Source organism: Cynocephalus volans, chromosome 4 (assembly GCF_027409185.1).
Source record: "Cynocephalus volans isolate mCynVol1 chromosome 4, mCynVol1.pri, whole genome shotgun sequence".
NCBI lineage: Eukaryota > Metazoa > Chordata > Mammalia > Dermoptera > Cynocephalidae > Cynocephalus > Cynocephalus volans.
The window spans coordinates 3,528,010-3,550,284 of NC_084463.1; the positions used below are offsets into that span (position 1 = coordinate 3,528,010).

The 22,275-nt window shown below is 35.1% G+C and overlaps 1 protein-coding gene across 1 annotated transcript in view; it reads left to right on the forward strand.

The window, feature by feature from the left end:
- The window catches only part of LOC134374607 (protein MFI), a 47,817-nt gene that overhangs the window by 13,533 nt on the left and 12,009 nt on the right, over window positions 1–22,275 (forward strand). The window contains exons 2-5 of the mRNA XM_063092446.1: window positions 2,532–2,624; window positions 16,427–16,480; window positions 16,617–16,817; window positions 17,847–17,977. Of these exons, the coding sequence (XP_062948516.1) occupies window positions 2,532–2,624; window positions 16,427–16,480; window positions 16,617–16,817; window positions 17,847–17,977 (479 nt within the window). The remainder of the gene's footprint in view (window positions 1–2,531; window positions 2,625–16,426; window positions 16,481–16,616; window positions 16,818–17,846; window positions 17,978–22,275) is intronic.

Sequence of the window (22,275 nt, forward strand, 5' to 3'; positions counted from 1 at the left end):
TTCTGCCTATATTGGGTTGTTATAATTTTTCATTAACTTTTCTTATAGAACATGGGATTACTAAGAGTCACCCCAAAAGATCTCCTGCATTCCAGACACTTTTTTCCCTATCCCCATTGGTAGTAACAACCCATTTTCTCCTTAATAGTCAGGATTAATCACCCTCGCCAGTACGGAAATTGCCTTTGCTTTTTGATTTTTTTGGTTTGTTTTTTGCATGCTGGTTCACTGGCATGAGAAGCACAAAATGGCCAGGTGGCAGTATAAGCTTCCATTTTAATGGAACCATTGTTGTGTACCTTGCTGGAAGCATTCCTCCCATGGGAACTAAGGCCTTTATACCTGCAGAGCCCAAAGGTACAAGGACAGGCAGCAGAATTTTCTTTGGAATCATTTAATGTGGATAATTAAAGGTGATACTTAGGAGACACTTCCATTTCCACCCCTTGATTCCCAGACTCATGAATGCTAGCTATGTGAGAAATAGCACCATATATTGGTTGTTGATTCAGAGCATTTACTACAATATGGAGGACATCACTGTAGTCTGAAAAGATTTATCACTGGAAGTCTAACTGTAACTGAGACTCCAAAATGACATTTCACTGTTCTATTAGGCCAGTTGCTTCAGGGTGATTGGAAACAAGGTAAGATCAGTACATTCAATGAGCATGGGCCCACTGGTGTGTAGTGTTTGCTGTGAACCAAGTTCTCTGATCAGGAGCAATGTTAATATGGGATACTGTGACAGTGAGTAAAGCATTTTGAAAGTACACAGATGGTGGTTTTTGTAGAAGCACTGTGTACATGGAAGAATAAAGTGTCAATTCCAGTGAGAACAAAATGTTACCCTTTCCATAATGAAGTGTTCCAAATAATCAACATGTCACAAGGTAGCTGGCTAGTTCCCCTAAGGAATGATGCCATATCAGGGGCTCAGTTTTACCTCTTCCTCAGACCTTGTCACCAGTTTTCTAACCACGTTTTTAAACTCCCTGACCATCAGTCCCTACCCATCTGTAAATCTGTAGTTCTGGCTGTCTTTCTTTCTAGGCACAATATGCAACCGGGTATGCTATTTGAGGTTCTGCCCCTGGAAGTATTACCCTTCACCGTTGTACTTCAGGGCCACCTCTGAGTGAGACCATAGTACATATGGAACTTCCTATGGGTTACACTTTGTACTTGACCTCATGAGGTCTGCTAGGACTTGAGTTTGATAAATAGAATGCAGAATAAGTGTTGCTGTGTGACTTCCAAAACAAGGCCTTAAGAGGTGTTGTAACTTCCACTTTCTCTCTTTGGTACTTTGAAACCTCCATGCTGTGAAGAAGCTCAAACTGAGAGTCTGTGTGGAGACAGTGGCCCAGCCACTCCGATGTTCCAACAATCCACACTGAATACTCAGATATATATGTGTGAGGCCATATTAAATCACCCAGCTCCAGCTGATCTGACAGCTGACTACAGCTACAAATGTGAGTCCAATCAAGACCAGCAGGACGCCCCCATCAATTCACAGAAAGAGAGAAATAATAAATGGTTGTTGCTCTAAGACACTTAAGTTTTGGGGTGGTTTGTTATGCATCAGTAGATAGTAATCTACTTATTTAGAAGATACTATTCAGATTTTAAATCATAATAAATTTTTCATACTATTTGTGTTGACATGGGTTGCACCATCTTTCATACGCAATTGCAGTGGGGCTTCAAACTGTTACATTGTTACTTTGGGTTACTTCAATTTGAACTTATTTTATCTTATTTAACATAAGCAAGGGGGTGGGAGGCATTTACCAATAGTTATTAAGGGAGTTTCGGGGAGGGGGGTTAGTGTATGAGGAGACGGTTACCAAAGAAATAGTTTTCCAAGATAGAAGAATTGTTTGGGGTTACTTGACAAAATTTGCACTAACATGGAGAGTGGATAAAGTTTGTAAATTGGTTGAACTACTACTGGAGTGAGGATGCTTCTGTAATCCTAATAACTGTTTACATTTATTGAGTGCTTTCTTATGCCAGAAACTGTTCTAAGTGCTTTACAAATATTAATTCATTTATTCCTCACCATAGCTGTATGAGTAAATTCCTATCATTCTTATTTTATAGATGAAGAAACAGTATAGAGAGGTTAAGCAACTTGTCCAGGGTCACACAGCTAGTAGGTACTAACTGTAGAGCTCAGACAATATTATGCTATACTCAGTGTTCTTAACCAGTAGGCTGTAATTGGTTTTTCTCATAGATTACTCTGGAGATTATACTGACTCAACCAAAGTTTTAGATATTTTATTTATAGTTGATAGTGATTGCAATTAAAATTCAAGGGTAAAATTCTTTGTGAGAATAATACCAATATTACCTAGCTTGTCAAAGCAAATCCTGAGTGAATAATATTTCTAAAATCTAGGGTACATACATAAAATCTATTTTATGATTTTTACTCGTTTTTGCCCTAATTAGGCAAAAAACTAATTAGAATTGGAAAATCTAGTTTTGACCATAAAATCATGTGTGTTTGAAACCTTCAGGATGTCGCTGTATTCCAACACTTTAAAAGCCTGATTAATTTAAGAAGACAAGGGGAGCCATATCAGATAGTGAAATATATTAATCCTAAAGAGGTAAGGACATTATTTATTGATATAGCATCTTATTTTTTTCATTAAAAATATGTGGCTATTTTATCAATTCGGTGTGCTCATACTTTTTTATTTTTTGAAATTTTTTTATTGAAGTATTACACACATGTCAAAAGTTTAAAAAACATAAATATATGGCTCAATGAATCATCACAAAGCGAACACTTGTGTAACTATCATCCAGATCAATGTTTTCATACTCCAGTAACCCCTTCAGGGGCCCTGCAAATCACTGCCAACTCTCTTCTTCCAAAAGGTAACCACTATTTTGAATTCCAACATTGTAGTTTTGTTCTCTATTATAGAATCTTATAATATGCTTCGAGTATAGATTTGTTCATTCAACATTACATTAATGTAGCTAGATTTCATTTTTTTTAATTAACAGTATTCCATTTTATGAATATATTGCTATTTATTCACTCTACAGTTGATTTGTCTTTGGATTGTTTCCAGCTTGAGGATATTAAAACTGCTTCTAGGTATGTTGTTATTCATGTCTCCTAGTGCACATGTGCACATACTTTTGGTTTCTACTGCACCTAGAAAAGGAATTGCTGAATAATGAGCTATGTTTATCTTCAACTCTAGGAGATAATGCCAAACTGTTTTCCAGAGTTATTGTACTGATTTATATTTTCACCAACAATCTTTGGGAATTCTTGCTGCTCTGTCAGTTTTTAAATTTACATTTCCCCAATGCTGATGAGATTGAGCACCTTTTGTGAAGTGCTTGTTCGAGTTTTGTGCGTGTGTGTATGTGTGTGTGTGTGTATCTACCCTATTCCTATTGGTTTTTAGCAGTTCTTTATATATATATTTTAACTAATTCATTTTTTCCAATTAATTTTATTGTAGTAAAATACACATAATATAAACTTTACCATCTTAACTATTTTTAAGTGTACAGTTCAGTGGTATTAAATACATTCATAATGTGCAACAATCACCACCATCTATATCCATAAATTTTTTCATCTTGTAAAACTGAAACTCTACCCATTAAACAATAACTCCCCATTCCCCCTGACAGAGTTTGAATGTGTTGTCCCCACCAGAACTCATGTGGAAATCTGACCCTCAATGTGGCAGTGCTGGAAGCTGTTTGATTCATGGAAGCAGATCCCTCATGAATGGACTAATGCTCTCTCTGGGGGGTGGGGGTCCTGGGTGAGTTTTCACTCTATTAGTTCCCATGGGAGCTGGTTGTTTATAGGACCCTGGCACCTTCTCTCTTGCTTCCTCTCACCATGTCATCTGTTTGTTCCTGCGGCTGGCTGCCTGCCACTTTCCACCATAAACAGAAGAAGCCTGAGGCCTGTGCCAGATGCAGCTGTCCCAGAATCATAAGCCAAATAAACCTCTGTTCTTTATAAACTACCCAGTCTCAGGTATTTCTGTTATAGCAACACAAAACAGACTAATAAAGCCCCCTCCACCCAGCCCCTGGCAACCACCATTCTACTTTCTGTCTCTGTGAATCTGACTACTCTAATTACCTCACATAAGTGAAATCGTACAAGGCAGTCTCCAGCTATGATGATCTTCATTTTCTACCTTCACTGCAGAGAACTGCCTCACTCTAGGGTCTCAACCCTTTCCAGGGAAGCCCACATCCAGTGACCCAGCAGAGTGTGGTGGGTGTGGAGATGGATAATAAGGCCATTGTGATGTTGAATAACTCTATTGAGCAATATTCACTTAAAGAGCTCCCTGCATGTGTGGCCCAGACTTTGTGAGGCTTGTGTTTCAGTTTAAATTCGTCCTCTACCCAGTTTTTTGTTCTTCCCCTTCCTTTCATAGGTGTTGATTCCTAATAAACCTGTGGCACCCAAACTTCACATCAGTGTCTTCTGGAAAACTCAATTTGCAACATTATTTAGTTCTTCTATATTTTCTCTCAACAATGCTTTGTAGCTTTCTGTGTAGAGGTCTTGTACATCTCTTGTGAGATTTATACCTTGTTCTTTGATGCTTCTATAAATAATAGTTATAAAATTTTTATTTTCTAATTTTTGATGATAGTATATGGAAAGTCAATTGGTATGTATTGGCTTCGCTCCTAGAAACTTTGCAATTCTCATTTATTAATTCTAATAATTTGTGTGTAGATTCTTTTGGATTTTCTATATAAACAATCATGTCATCGTCAAATAATGCATTTTATTTTTTTCCCTTTTCAAAATTATAAATTTTATATCTTTTTCTTGTCTTTTACATGGGCTAGAGCCTTCAGTAATGGTGAATAGAAGTAAACCACTCTCTCATTCTCAATCTCAGAGAGAAAAGGCTTAATATTTTTCATCATTAAGTATGAGTACTATGAGGTGTGCTATTGGGGTTTTTTTGGTAGAAATCCTTTGTCTGAATAAGGTAGTTCCATTCTATTCCTATTGAGCTAAATATATATATATATATATATATATATATATATGTATATTTTTAAATTCAAGAATGGATGTTAAATTTTATGAGAAGGGACTGACTGGTTAGCTCAGTTGGTTAGATCATTGTGCTGATAACACCAAGGCCCAGGGTTTGATCCCCTTACCAGCCACCTCCCCGCCACCCCACCCCCCGCAAAAATTTATGAAAGTTTTTTGCTTTAATTGAGATATTCTGCTGTTCTGATTTTTTTTGTTGTTTAAATGTTAAATCTTAGCATTTCTAGAATGCACACATTTTGGTTGTGAGGTCTTATCCTTTTTAAATATCACTGAATTTAGTTTGCATTTTAACATTTTTGTACCTATGTTTATGCAGAACATGTAATTTACTTTCTCATACCATCTGTTAGAATTAGCTGGTGTCAAATTTAGCTGGCCTTCTCAAGTTGGGAAATATTCTTTGTCCGTTTATTTTCTGGATTCTTTTATTTTTACATCGAGTGTTACTTCTTTAAATGTAGGGATTTGCAAGCGAAGCCATCTGTGCAGGAAGTTATCTTTGTGGAAATATTTTAAATTACAAATTCAATTTATAGTTTTAGGTCTGTTGCTATGTTGTATTTATTCTTGTGCTAGCTTTGATAAAGTATTTTTCCAGAAAGTTGTCCATTTTATCTAAATTTTCAGATTTATTAGCTTAAAGTTGTTCTTAATATCCTCTTATAATTTTTATAATGTCTTAGAATATTTAATATTTCTTTTTATTTCATTTCTGATGTTGGTTATTTGTGTCTTTATTTTTCTTAACCAATCTCATTGGGTTTTTCACTTTTATTAGTCTTTTCAAAGGACCAATTTTTGGTTTTGTTGTTGTTCTTTATTGCTCATTCATTTCCTATTTCATTATTTTCTTTTCTTTTTTTTTCTTTTTTTTTTTTTTTGTGACCGGTAAGGGGATCGTAACCCTTGGCTTGGTGTGGCTCACACCGCGCTCAGCCAGTGAGCGCACCGGCCATCCCTATATAGGATCCGAACCTGCGGCGGGAGTGCCGCTGCGCTCCCCAGCGCCGGCCGCACTCTCCCGAGTTAGCCATGGGGTCGGCCCCTATTTCATTATTTTCTGCTGTTTATTACTTCTTCTTATATTTTCTTTGAATTGTATCTGCTGTTATTTTTCTAGCTTTTTGAAATGAATGCTAAATTTAGTGATTTTTCAGCCTTTTCTGATATTTGCATTTATGGCTATAAATTTTTATCTAAGCATGGTTTGAGTTACAGTTTACAAGCTTTGATATGTTATGTCATATTTTTATCATTAAATTTAAAGTATTTTCAAATTTCTATTTTGATTCTTCCAGTTATTCAGAACTGTACTTTTAAATTTCCAAACACTTGGGAATTACCAAGTTATCTTTTTGTTATCAATCCTTACCTTAATTTCACAGTGATTTCAATCCTCTGTTGTCTATTTTTGTAAATTTTGTCTATACTTGAAAAGAATATGTATTCCTTAGTTATTGAGCATAGCATTGTATAGATGTCAACTAGGTCAAGCTTGTCAATTACGTTGATCAAATCTTCTGTATCCTTACTGATTATTTTTGTCTAGTTGTACTATCAGTTACTGAGAGACATGTATTAAAATCTCTCACTGTAATTGGAGATCTATTTTTCTGTTAGTTTAAGTATATTTGACTGTGGTTCCTAGAGGCAGGAACAGGGGAGAGGTCGATAGTGAGAGGTCAGTTAATGGATGCAGAACAACTGGATAGGAAAAGTAAGTTCTATGGGTGTATATACGGTCAACCTGGGCATCTATAGTAAACAATAATTTACTGTGTGTTGTTGAGTGGCTGGAGGAGAGGAAATCGAATGTCCTCATCACAAAGAAATGATTAAGTTTTGTAATGATGAATATGATGATTACTCTGATTTGATCATCACACATCATAAACATGTATTGATATTCAGTTCTGTACCTCACAAATATATATAATCAATACATTCCAATAAAAAATAAATTTGAGACCGTGTTTTTAAATGAATGCCAATTTAGGATTGTTATATCTTTCTTGTGAATTGAGCCTTTGAAGTGTCTCTCTTTACCTCTAGTAATACTCTTTGCTTTAATGTCCCAAATCTCTGATATTAATGTAGCCACACCAACTAATTTTGGTTATTGTTTGCATGGTATATCTTTCCCATTATTTTACTTTCAATATTCTTTTTTTTTTTTTTTTTTGGCAGCTAGCCAGTATGGGGATCTGAACCCTTGACCTTCGTGTTTCAAGGCTGTGCTCTAGCCAACTGGCCAGCCCACACTTTCAATATTCTAAATCTTTATATTTTAGTTGTGTCTTTTTGTGGGCAGCATGTTTTTAGCTAACATTTTTTCATTCAGTATGATGCTCTTGTTTTTTCTTGGAGCATTCACTCCATTCACATGTAATGTAATTACTGATAGTTTGGGATGTAAATCTACCCTTTTACTATTTACCATTTGTCTCAAATGTTCTCTGTTCTTTTTCTATCCTTTACGGCCTTCTTTGGGACTGATTTTTTTGTCATCGTTACATTCTCTCTCTCTCTATTACCATTCTTTTATGCTTATCCAAGAGATTGCAACATGCATATTTGACTTATGAATATCATATGTAATCTCTTCCTAGACAATGCACTTATTTCCCTTTGTTCCCTTCTGACTTTTCTACTCTTGCTATTGTGCTTTTCATTAAATTTCTATTGCTGAATCATATAGTAAGAGTATGTTTAGTTTTATAAGAAACTGCTGAACATTTTCCAAAGTGGCTGTACCATTTTGCATTCCCACCAGCAATGAATGAGAGTTTCTATTTCTCCACATCCTTGCTTGCATTTGGTGTTGCCAGTGTTTGTATTTTAGCCATTCTAAGAGGTGTGTAGATGTATGTCATTGTTTTAATTTATAATTCCCTAATTTTATAGAATGTTGAGCACTTTTTCCTATGCTTATTTGTTATCTTTATATCTTCTTTGGTGAGATATCTTTACAGATTTTTTGCCCACTTTAAAATCAGGCTGTTCACTTTCTTATTGCTGAGTTTTAAGGGTTCTTTGTGTATTTTGGATACTAGTCCTTTATCAGATGCATGTGTTGCAAAGATTTTTTTCCCCTGGTCTGTGGCTCGTCTTTTCATCCTCTTAGTGCCCTTTACATAGCAGAAATTTTAAATTTTGATGAAGTTCCTCCTATAATTTTTTCTTCCATGTATCATGCTTTTGGTGTTGTATCTAAAAAGTCATCACCAAACCCAAGTTCACCTAGATTTCCTTTTATGTTATCTTCTAAGAGTTCTGTAGTTTTGCATTTTACATTTTCAGTTAATGTTTGGTGAAAGGTGTAAGGTCTGTGTCTAGTTTTTTTGTTTTTTTTTTTTTTGCATGTAGATGTTCAGTTGTTCCAGCACCATTTTGTTGAAGACAGTCCTTTCTCCATTGAATTGCCTTTGATCCTTCATCAAAGATGAGTTGACTATATTTGTGTTGGTCTATTTCTGGGCTCTCTTGTTCTATTATCTATTTGTATATTCTTTCATCAGTACCACACTGTCTTGATTACTGTAGTTTAATAGTAAGTCTTGAAGTCAGATAGTCAGTCCTCCACCTCTATTGTTTTCCTTCAATATTGTGGTGGTTATTCTGGGTCTTTTGCCTTTCCATATAAAATTTAGAATCAGTTTTACAATATACACAGAATAAGTTGCTGGGATTTTGATTGGGATTGCATTGACCCTATAGATCAAGTTGGGAAGAACAGACATTTTGACAGTATTGAGTCTTCATATCCAGGTACATGGAATCTCTCTCCATTCGTTTAGATCTTCTTTGATTTCTTTCATCACAGTTTTGTAGTTTTCCTCATATATATTTTTACATATTTTAGATTTATATGTATTTCACTTTTTTGGGTGCTAATGTACATGGCCTGTTGTTATTTCAAATTTCAATTGTTTATTGCTGGTATATGTTAACTTTGTATCCTCCAACATTATTTTAATTGTTTATTAGTTCCAGGAGTTTCTTTGCTGAGTCATTGGGATTTTTTACATAGACAGTCATGTCTGGGTTGCAGGATCTTGGTTCTGCTTCCACCACCACCCCCCCCCCCAGTGCTTAGCCTAGCTTCCCAAGCTGTGCTTAGAGGAGTGCTGGCTTCCTGCTTCCTTCTTCTGAGACAGTAAGTCTGGGAAAACCTGGGGAGAGTGGGGTTACCCACCCAACCCCATTTCCTGGTAGAGACTGAGACTAGAGCGTCACTTAAAGACCCCTACAAAAAAAGACAATCGTGTCATCTGTGTACAAAGAAATTTTTTTCCTTCTCAATTTCTATACCTTTAATTTCCTTGTCTTACTGTATTAACTAGGACTTCCAGTATGATGTTAAATAGGAATGGTGAGGGGATATCTTTGCCTTCTTCCTAATCTTAGTAGGAAAGTATCTAGTTTCTCACCATTAAGTGTGATGTTAGCTGTATGTTTCTTGTAGATGTTCTTTATCAAGTAGAGGAAGTTTCCCTCCACTCCTAGTTTGCTGAAGTTTTGATCATGAATGGGTGTTTGATTTTGTCAAATGCCTTTTTTGTATATACTAATATGAACATTTGTTTCTTCTTCTTTAGCCTGTTGATGTAATATAATAATGTCCTTGCATACTTGGAATAAACCCCACTTTGTCGTGGTGCATAATTACTTTTATTCATTGTTGAATTTTATTTGCTAATATTTTTTGAGGATTTTTGCATTTGTGTTCATGAGAAATACTGGTCTGTAGTCTTCCTTTCCTTTCTTGTTATATCTCTGGTTTTGGTATTAAGGTAATACTAGCTTCATAGAATGTATTGGCAAGTATTCACTTTGCTTCTATTTTCTGGAAGAGATTACAGATAATTAGTATAATTTATTCCTTAAATGTTTGGTAGAATTCACCAGTGAACTCATCTGGCCTGTTGCTTTCTGTTTTGAAAGGTTTTAATTATTGATTCAATTTCTTTAATAGAGATAATCTATTTAGATTGTCTGTTCCTTCTTGTGAATTTTGGTAGATTGTGTCTTTCCAGGAATTGGCCCATTTCATCTAGGTTATCAAATTTCTGGGCATAAAGGTATTCAAAAAATTTGTTTATTATCCTTTTAGTTCCCATGGAATCAGTAATAATGAGCCCTCTCTTATTTCTGATATTAGTAATTTGTATCTTCTCTCTTTTTTTCTTAGTTACCCTGGCCAGAAGCTTTTCAATTTTATTGATCTTTTCAAACCAGCTTTTTGTTTCTTTGATTTTCTCTATTGATTTCTTGTTTTCAATTTCATTATTTCTGCTCTGATTTTTATTATTTATTTTCTTCTGCTTACTTTGGATTTAATTTGCTTTTCATAAGTTTTTAAGTTAGAATTTTAGATTGTTAATTTCAGTTCTTTCTTGTTTTCTAATATATGCGTTCAATACTATAAATTTTCCTCTAGGCACTCTTTCTGCTGCATCCCACAAATTTTGATAAGTTGTATTTTTACTTCATTTAGTTCAAAATATTTTAAAATTTCTCTTGAGACTTCTTATTTGACCTATTTATTTAGAAATATGTTTAACTTCCAAGCTTGAGGGTTTTTCAAGGGTTCAGATCCCCTTACCGGCCAGCTGCCAAAAACAAGTGTGGGGGTTTTCCAGCTATTTTTACTGATTTCAAGCTTAATTCCATTGATATATGAGAGCATACTTTGTATGACTTTTATTTTAAATTTGTTAAGGTGTGTTTTATGGCCCAGAATATGGTCTCTCTTGCTAAATATTCTGGGTGAGCTTGAGAAGAACGTGTAATATGCTGTTGTTGGATGAAGTGGTCTGTAAATGTCAATTAGATTCAGTTGACTGATGGTATTGTTCAGTTCAATTATGGTCTTACTAATTTTCTGCCTGCTGAATCTGTCAATTACTGATTAAGGGGGTTTTAAATCTCCACCTATAGTAATGGGTTCCTCTGTTTTTCCTTGCAGTTCTATCAGTTTTTGCATCAGATATTTTGCTGCTCTGTTGTTAGGTGCATACACATTCGGGATTGTTATGTCTTCTTAGAGAATTGACTACTTTAGCATCATGTAATGCTCCTCTATAACCGTGAGTCTTCCTTGCTCTGAATTCAGCTTTGTCTGAAATTAATATAGCTGCTCAGCTTTCATTTGATTAGTGTTAATATATCTTTCTCCATTTCTTTGCTTTTAATCTATCTGTATCTTTATATTTAAGATGGGTTTCTTGTACACAACATATAGTTGGGACTTGTTTTTATCCATTCTGAGAGTCTCTGCTTTAGTTGGTATATTTAGACCATTGACATTTAAAGTTATGGTTATAGTTTGATTGTTATTTACTGTATTTGTTACTGTTTCCTATTTGTTGCCCTTGTTCTTTCTTTTGTCTTCCACTATTTTTCTGCCTTTTCTGGTTTCAACTGAGCATTTTATGATTCCATTTTCTCTCCTCTCTTAGCATATCAATTGTACTTCTTTTTTACTTTTTTTATTGGTTGCCTTAGAGTTGGCAGTGAACATTTACAACTAATTTAAGTCCACTTTAAGTAACACTATTCTACTAAATGAAATTTCCCATAATCTCTCATAAGCTTAGGAGACAAAGTCGCGCTACAAGGAATGGACCTGCCTGAAACACACAGTCTATCTCCCACTCCAAAAATATTTGTCATATTTTGATTCTTCAGGGAGTAGAAAAGTAAAGAATTAAACTTAAATCTTCTTAAGAGTATAACTGAATGTCCACAGCCTTTCATGTTTGAGGAGATAGAAACCTGCCAGGATCTTTTATAACAGCCCAAGGACCACATCTGATAAACAGAAAAACAAGAAATGGGCATACCAGATGTGGATTCCAAATTTGACCCAGCTCAATCTCTGATTGGGTTAATGTGATCAGTACCTCACTCTGACTGACTAAAAGAGGAAGTGTAAATCCTTTCTAGTGAAGCCTCTACAGTTCTTTTATATGTAGTGTCTAATATACAATAAAAAATAACTAGACATGTAAAGATGCAGAAGAATGTGATCAAGAAGAAAACACAGACCATATAATTCAACCCACTAATGATCCAGGTACTAGAGTCAGCATGTAGGACTTCAGAAAATCTGTGATTAATATTTTTTTAAATGAAAGCAAAGATGGACAAAATGGATGGTAATATGGAGAATTCCAGCAAAGAACTGGAATATATAAAGAAGAAGCAAATGAACATTCTAGAACTAAAATTATCATCTATGGAATTAGAAATGTGTTGGATAGATTTAACAGAAAATTGCTATTAGCCAAAGACAGGATTACTGAACTGAAAGAGAGGTTAACAGACAATATCCAAACTGCAGCTCAGGAAGAAAAATAATGGGAAAAAATAACAGAAAGTAATAGATATGTAGGACACAGTCCAGAGGCCTACCATACATGTAGTTGGAGTCTCAGAAAGAGAGAAGACATAGAATGGGGCAGAAGCAATATTTGAAGAGATAATAGATCAAAATTACCAAAATTAATTAAAGAAATCAACCCATATATTTAAGAAGTGGTGTATTATAAAAAACATAAATACAAAAAAGGCCGTATACCTGGGCATATCACAGCCAAACTCCAAAGAAACAAAGACAAAGCTACAATCTGAAAAGCAGATAGAGGGGGGAAAAATATTAGGAAAGCCAGAATAATGGGAATTGCATCTTTTGTGTTTTGAAAGAAAAAAAAAACTTGTCCACCTGAAATTTTATAACAATGCAAAAAATATCAAAGTAGAAGCAAAGTAATGATATTTTCAGACAAACAAAAGCTGAGATAATTAATTGCCAACAAACTACATTAAGAAGAAAATCAAAGAGAGTTCTTGAAGGAAAATTCTTTCAGAAGGGAACAAGAATTATAGGAATAAAGAACATTGGAAAGGGTAAATATATGTTGAAATCGAAATGAATATTGACATTTTAAAACAATAATGTCTTGGGTTTATGACATTTATAGAAGTAAAATATATGACAGTAATAACACAAAGGCTGAGAGGGAAGTAAAAGGAGTTAACCTGTTACAAGATTTTTGCATTGCTTAGAAAGTGGTAACAGGACAGTAATAAGTCAAGTATGCACATTGTACTCTCTAGAGTAACTGCTAAAAAAACATAAAAAATATATTAATTAAAAGCTAATAGATGAGAAAATGTGGAATATTAACAATTAATTGATTAACCCAAAGGAATGCAGGAAAGGAGAAATAATGGAATGAAAAACACGTGGGAAAAATAAAAAGCAAAGCAAGATGGTATACTTTAACCCAAGTATATCAGTGAGGCCTAACCCTTATTTAGCTATCTATATTAGTAAGCATATAAATAATTATATAAATTTTATATTGAAAATTTAAGTCCAAATAATTATTACTAAACATATTAAATATAATAATTACTAAATGAAATGTACATAGACTAAATAACCCACATAAAAGCAAACTTATCAGACTGAACAAAAACCTATCTATACCTTATTTTTCAGGCATACTTTAAATATAAGGGCACAGAAAAATGAAAAGTAAAAGGCTGGAAAAAGATACATCATACAAACTTCAGTTAAAAGAAAGCTGGTATCATTATGTTAATATCAGACAAATTAGGCTTTAAGGCATAAGGTACTATGAGATATTAAAAGGGACATTTGATAATGATAAAAGAGTCAACAGAAAAATATAACAATCTTAAATGTGTAAAGCAAAAATTGGCATAATTAGAAGAAATATAATCTTCGATCATACTCAGAGATTTTTACACAGATCTCTTGATAATTGATAAACAAGCATGCAAAAAAAAATTAGTACAGATATAGCAGATTTTAACATCTTTTTTTTTCATTTTAACATCTTGATCTAATTGATATGATATAGAACTCTACAGCCAACACTACAAAATATCTAAAGTTCTACAAAACTAATGTTTTCTTTAAATTAAGTGCACAGTAAATGTTTCCCCAAACAGATCACATGGTGGGATTTAATGCAAGTCTCAACAAATGTAAAAGAATTGAAACCATAGAGAATATTCTCTAGTCCCAGTAGAATTAAACTAGAAATCAATAACAGAACAGAAACAGAAAACCACCAAATTTTTACAAATTAAGCACATGAAATTAAATAATCCATGTGTTAAAAAAGAAAATTAGAAAATATTTTATGCTGAGTGATAATGAAAATATTACATCAAAACTTGTGGGATACAGCTAAAGTAGAGCTTTTAGCCCATTCTGTGCTGCTATAACATAATATCTGAGTCTGGGTAATTTATAAAGAACAGAGATTTATTTCTTACAGTTCTGGAGGCTGAGAAGTCCAAAGTCAAGTGGCCCAGATCTGGCAAGGGCCTTCTTGCTGCTTCATCCTTGCAGAAGATAGAAGGGCAAGAGAGCACACACATGAGAGAGAGAGAGACAGAGAGAGAGTAAACATGCATGCAAGAGATCAAACTTACAGCCTCGAGCCCTTTTATAACTGGCATTAAACCATTCATGAAGGTGGAGTCATTGTGACCTAAACACCTCCCATTAGGCCTGCTTTTGGGGGGACACATCCCACAACCATAGCAAGCTCAGAGGGAAATTTATAGCTCTAAATGCATACATTAACTAAGTTTCTACCTCAAGGTAGAAAAGATAAGCAAATTGAACCCAAAGAAAGTAAAATGAAATAGTAAAGATAAAATCAGACATCAATGAATAGAACGTAGAAGTAAAATGGGGAAAATAAAGCCAGTTGGTTCTTTGAATAGGTTAATACAATTGATAAACCACTAGGAGGACTGATATATCTGAATGGCTAATAAGCATATGCAACAGTGCTTAACATGGTTAGTCATAAGAAAATTCACATTCAAACTACAATGAACTACCATTATAACCCCACCAGAATCACTAAAATTAAAAGGATTGACAGTACCAAGAACTGATAAATATGTGGACCAACAAGAAGTCTCATATTTTGGTGGTGAGTGGTAAATTGGTACACAAACTTTGGAAAACTCTTTGGCAGTCACTAGTATAGCTACTTGTACATATGCCCCATGACCTCTCATATTTTATTCCTGGGTACATAACCAGGAGAAATGAATGCTATAACCCACACAAAGACATGAACAATAATGTTCACAACAATTTTATTCATAATAGCCCCAAACTAGAGACATATAAAATATTCAACAATAATAGAGTAGATAAATAAATCGTGGTATATTATATGATGGAATACTTGATAGCAATGAAAAAGAACTAACTGCTGCTCTATGTTACTACATGGATGAGTCTCACAGATTCACATTGAGCAAAAAAAAAAAAAAAAAAAGCCAGGCACAAATGACTACATACTGTATAATACCTTTTGTATAAAGTTCAAAAGCTGGCAAAAGTAATCCGTGGTGATAAAGGGATTTTTGGAGAATATTGGCGGGGAGAGAAATAAGAAAATCAACTGAGATGCTGAAAGTGTTTGGTATTTTGATGCATGGAGATCTCATGGGTATATATACATATGTAAAAATTCATTAAATTGTACTCTTAAAATGTGTCTACTTTAACTTTAGTGAAAACATATACATATGTATGTAAGTATAGTGTTATAGTTCTAATATGAAAAAATATGTTGTATAACAGGATCTCACACTTCTTACTTGAGTTTGTAACATTTTTAGTCAGGAGAAAACTATTCTGCAAAACTCATGTTGTCTTACAGGCTTTATAGACTGAATAATTTAGGATAACGTCTGTTTTCTCATTTAATACCTAATATTATCAGGAGACAAGGTTGAACTGCTTTTTATAAAGGACCAAGATATTTTTTCCTACTTTCCATTTGGTGCAGGGTACTAAAATTTAGAAGACCTTTTGTACACAATTCTTACAGAATTTTAAACATAGATTTTTGATTTAACAAAAGCTAGTTAGGAAAGGTCATTTGGGGTTGAACTTAAGTTGACCAGTCACAATTGTTGTCTCTAAATTTACCTGTGAGATAATATTTTATATGTAAATCATGTATTTGAGGACTTATTTAAAACTTCCACTTTATGAATATAACAAATCAGTTGGCTTTTACTTTTATATATTGCATAGAAAGGAAACAGTTTGGTATAATTATTCCAGTTATATTTTAGTTACTAGTGTCCATAAGAAACTAAGTCCTTAGCTTTTAAAATACTTTCTAACTTAATTATTTGAGGTTTGTTCACCTGACCTATTTCATGAATAATCAATATTCAGCAACTATTTTAAAATTTATTTTAGAGTGAGAAGTAGTGAATTGGTACATACAGAATGTTGAAGAGTAATATATTTTCTTCTAGGCAGAGCTTCTAGATGCTGCTGCTGGCATTCATGTGCGATTCAGATTAGGTGGAGTAAGTATGGGTGAATTCTTATTTAGTAGTCTTAAAGCACATTTCTGTGAAGTTTAGAAGATGTAATTTTTAAAAAATGTAAGCCATTTTTATAATTATTACATTACAATGGTCCTTTGAACTTTTCCATCTACAGGTTAAATTTCCACCTAATATATACTATAAAATTTTTACTCAGAGACATATTGAAGATCTGTGTGCTAACAGCCCTAGAGATTACACCAAACTTCCAGCAAAGCATGCATCTCATAATAAAAGTGATCATCTTGAGGAAGAGGGTCGTAGTGGCTGGTATCGTCGTATAGAAAACAATGGCTGGAGGCCTGTTTCTGATAGAGTAAGAAAAGAGAAATATTAATTTTTATCTTACATATTTAGAAACCCATTTGTCTTATTTTCTAAAATTATTTTTTAAAAGAATAAATCCTAGTAATTTAATTGATAAAATTCGCTTAAGTTTCTACTCTGGGGCTACTAGTAATACTTGAAGGTACAGCAATTTAACTTTTTTTCTTACATTTACTTCTACTTTTATTTTAATAATCAGCTTTGAATCTGGGCCATCTTTAGACACCTCTGGTACTCAGCAGATTATATACTCAGTATATAGACTATAGAATGTGGTATGTCAAATATACTAAGTATGGAAAGTAAAAATGTGAATTCATTCAACAAACTTTAGTGCATATCAATCATGTGTCAGGTATTGTTCTAGATCCAGGTGTACAATGGTAGAAAAGACATAGTCCTTTCTCTCAAGTAGTTTGCTTTTTAATTAGGGAGAAAGTCAAGTAAACAGGATATATCAGTACAATGAAGTAAATATGTTAAGTAATTTAATAGAAGCAGATACATAGTGTTGATGGCGGGGGTAGCGGGGGCCTAGCAAACTCTCCTTGTTATCTAGTGTGGGGGGGGGCAGGGGAGGAGGAATGAATTGGAAGTGAGAAAATAGGTGATCAGTTAGGTGAAAGTGTCATACAGAGGAAGCCACAGTCTTGGGACAAGATAGAGGGACTTAGGTATTCCCGGAGAGTGCCTGTACTCTGAGAATTAAAGTCATCAAAAGCCAACAGCACTAAGAATAAATCAGGTCTATTCATGTGAGCAGATGAGACACTCTTAGACTATGTCTATTCATTTATTCATTTAATACACTAGTACTTTTTCAGTCTTTCTGTAGCATCTGCTTCTGAAGGTTCAATGTATTACTCACCCATCACTTAATTAGAATACTTTAAAAGGGTCTGTCTTCTCCCCTATTCCTATCTTGGCCTATTCCTACTGAACACACACAGAAGTTCTTGGCTATAGCCAGAAAATCAATATTTCAACATTTTGTATATTCATTTTTGTTTCTCAATAGTTTTGGGTATCTACTGACCATGTAGAGGTGGAAGACAAAAAGGAAATTGAATTCCATTTTTCAAAACTGAAGAGAAGGCAAGATTTGGATAAGAAAAGAAAAATTAGAAAAATAGAATGGATGAGGCAAATGTAAGTTGATGAAATACTTAGACTTACTAGGAAAGTATATAGTATTTTGGGAAAAAAACAAATTTGGAGAACATACACTATCTGATTTCAAGACTTACAAAGCTAGTGCAATCATGATATGGTGGTATCGACATTAAGTTAGACATATATGTCAATGGAACAGAATATAAATTTGTGAAATAGACCCACACATATATTGGTAACTGATTTTCAACAAAGGTGCCAAGGAAATTTAAGGAAAAGATCATCTTTTGTAAAAATTGATTATTCAAATGCAGAAAAATAAATCTTGACTCTTATCTCACATCATATATAAAATTAACTCAAAAGAGATTATAGATCTAATTATAAGAGCAAAAATCAAAAAAATCTAAAAGTAACCAAAGAAGAAAATCTTAGTGACCTTCATTCTGGCAAAGATTTCTTAAGAAGAAGGCATTAAATATAAAAGAAAAATTGTTAAATTGCACTTCATCAAAATTAAAAGCATTTGCCCTTTGAACAAATAAAAATAAAAATGCAAGCCATAGATAGGGATAAACATTTGCAAACTATACAAGGGTGCTACAAAAAGTTCATAGAAAGATTAGTATTATCTTTTAATTCTATTTTTCCACAAACTTTTTGAAGTACCCTCATATATCTAAAAAAGTTCTTGAGTCTAGAATATGTAAATAAACTAAAACAAAAAAACTCTCGAAACTCAAATGATCAGAAGATAATCTAATTAAGAAATGGGCAAAAGATTTGAACAAACACTACATCAGTGAAGATATGTGGACAGCAAATTAGCACAACTCATGATGTTAGTCATTAGGGAAGTACAAACTAATATGATGATGAGATACAACTACATACCCAATAGAATGGCTAAAATAGTCTGCCACACCAATTGCTGGCTAAATACAAACTGGTACATCCACTCCAGAAAATAGTTTGTCAGTTCTTTTACAAGTTAACACACCTACTGTTCAATCCAGCCATTCCACCCTTAGGTATTTACTCAAGAGGAAAAAATATATATCCACAGAAAATTGTATATAAACATTCATAGCAGGTTTCTTTGTAATAGCCAAAGCCCAGAAATAGTGCAAATGTTCATCCACAGGCAAGTAGATAAACAGACAGTGGTATATCTACACAAAGGAATAGTAGTCAGCAGTACAAAGGAGTGAACTATAGATACACATAACAACATGGATGAATCTTTTTTTTTTTTTTTTTTTTTTTTTTTGTCTTTTTGTGACCGGCCGCACCGCGCTCAGCCAGCGAGCGAACCGGCCATCCCTATATAGGATCCGAACCCGCGGCGGGAGCACTGCCGCGCTCCCAGCGCCGCACTCTCCCGAGTGCGCCACAGGGTCAGCCCAACATGGATGAATCTTAAAATGATGATGCTGAATAGAAGAAATCAGTCAAAAAGGACATTCTATATGATTCCATTTATTTAAAATTCTAGAAGATACAAACAAATCTAGAGTGACACAAGCAGATCTAAGTTATCTGGAGATGGGGGAAAGGAGAGAGGGAAGGATTACAAAGGGGCACAGGAAACTTTGGGTGTGATGTATATATTCATTTTTTATTGTAGTGATGGATCCACAGGAGTATACATATGTCAAAACTGCAAATTGTACAATTTAAATATCTGTAGTTTATTGTACATCAATTATACCTCGATAAAGTTGTAAAACATTTTTTTTAAGAGCATGTGCAAACAGAAGACAGTCATGGAAGCTTTGTAGTAGTTCTTCATCTCCTGGAGTTGCAGGATGACTTGAGGACAAGCCGGGGTCCAGTTGCAACAGTCACAGGGTTATAGCACATGCCGTACGACCAAATGCTCTACCCTGCTAGGTCTTCTGCATTAAATTAGGACACTAGTGGGGAAGAAGTAGAACCATCAGACCTGGGATGAGGACATTTGGGCAGATGTAGACAAGGCTAAGAACCTTGAACCTCCAAATTCCCTTGGTGGTGGAAGAAACCCTTGCTCCCTTTTGCGGGAAGCAGCCCTTCTCTGCCTTTCAGTGACTGCACGATGCAGTTGCCACACACACTTATGCTGATACTCCTCAAGATTCTACCACCACTTCTCACTGCTTCCAGCCCAGAATGTTCTTGTATCTCAGGACAGCCCAGACAGACAGAGATCTACTCCAGAAGGAGATGGCTTATAAACCAGAAGAGGTACAAGAACTTACAAATCTATATTGACAGAAACCTTGGAAGCATTGTGCGAGGGTAGATTCTAAGGTTTGTTAGATCAAAAGTTGATTGGGCTGAACTTATTGATATGGCCACACTCACTGGGGATTATGGATTTAATGTGTCGGCTTGAGTATCCAGAAATTATGTTAATAGTCTGTTAGGTTAGCTAATCAAAGCCTGAACTCATCCAAAGCTCTACTGTTAACAAATGCCTGAACTTCTCTGATATACTGTAAAAAAACGATTTCTAAAGACTTGGGAGAATGTATGTTTCTATTATGTGTAATCTCTCAGCCACCCACTAGCCATTACCCCAGGAAGGTCCCAGGAATATCCTCTCATCAAGTTATTAAGAAATGGCTGGGGGAGGGGAGCAGCAGAGTTTTTGGCAAACTGTGGTTTATAAGGCTGGATATGACAGTGGGGAAAGCTGCAATGGAATTGGTTCCTTTAGTTCACTGGGAATAATGGAACTTTGAAGTGGTAGAGGTCAGGTGGTACACATATTGCAGCTAGGCTTCTAGATGTGGCTTCTTTAATGGAGCAAATGAACACAGCCCCTGGCACCTGGTATACTGCTATTGACCTGGCAAATGTGTTCTTTCCCATCCCGATCACTAAGCAAGAAAAGAAGCAGTTTGCAATTATATGGAAAGAAGAGTGTATCTTTACATCTTACTCTCAGAGCTGTATCAGTTTTCCTGCTCTAGTCTCCAGGGGCTTACACATCTCGATTCCCACAGAATATCATGCCTGTTTATTATATTGATGACCTTATACTAATTGGATGTGGTGAACAGCTCCCTGGATGGCTTAGTAGGACAAACGCATACTAGAAGGAGGGAGATAAACTATGTAAAAAGTTAAGAGCCTGCCACGTAGCTGAAGCTTAAACACATTTTGGGATATCTTTTCAAAAGTGAGAGACTAGTTGCTGTACCCTGCACCATCCACCTTGAAGAGACACAACACTTAGAGGACCTCTCTTGATTTGGGAGGTAGTATATGACACACTTGGGCATGCTGCTCCAGTCCATTTACTAGGCGACCTAATAAAGCCACCAGGCTCCAGTGGAACATGGAGCAAGAAAGAACTCTGTAGCAGGTCCACAGTGTGTTCAAGCTGCCCTAAAACTTGGGCTTTATGACCCAGAGGTCCCAACAAGTATTGTAAATGTCTGTGGCACAGTGAAATACTGTCTGGAGCTTCTAGAGTCCTAATAGGAGAATCACAATACAGACCTGTAGGGTTTAGTAATAAGGTAGTGAATACCCTCCTCTGCCAAAAACTGTTCTCCATTTAAAAATCAGTTTCCAGGCTTGCTACCAGGACCTGGTAGAGACTGGATACTTGACAATAGGTTGCCAAATACTATGTGATTGTGAACTGACCTGGGTTTTGTATAATCCCCTGGATAAAAGAGAGTATACAGCATTGTTTCAGAATAAAATAGATGTGGTTTATATGAGACTGGGTCTGAGAAAGTTCAGAAAGCCCAAGTAAGCTGCATGAGCTGTCGCTCAGACTCCTTCAACCACTACTCATGCTCCATTGCCTCCAAATCATCTCAATATCTTTGGCCTTGACAAGAGTCCCCTATGACAAGTTAACAGAGGAGGATATATTGGGCCTACAATGGATCTGCACCGGATGCTGGCACAATCCAAGAATGGACAGTCACTAGATTACAAACCCTCAGTTAGCCCAGAAAATGGTCAAAGGATAGATATCCTTCCAGTGGGCACAACTTCAGGTGGTACATTTGGTTTTTCACTTCATGTAGAAGGGGAAATAGTGGATCTTACTGACTGTGGGCTAATAGTTTCTTAATAGATCAGCATTTAGAAAGAATAAAATTGGAAAATTGGTGACTAGGTCGGAGGAGAGGTATACTCAGAATGGGCATATGTGAATGTCCTCCAAAGGGCTTACATGAGGCAGACAGCTCTTAGTAATCAGATGGACAAGATGATCTATCCTATGGATGTCAACTTTTTTCCCTGGTAACCTCAGCAGTTTCACCATGGAGCTATGTACAAAGTGGCCATGGTCACAGGGGTGGAGACTGTGTACAGACTCAACAACA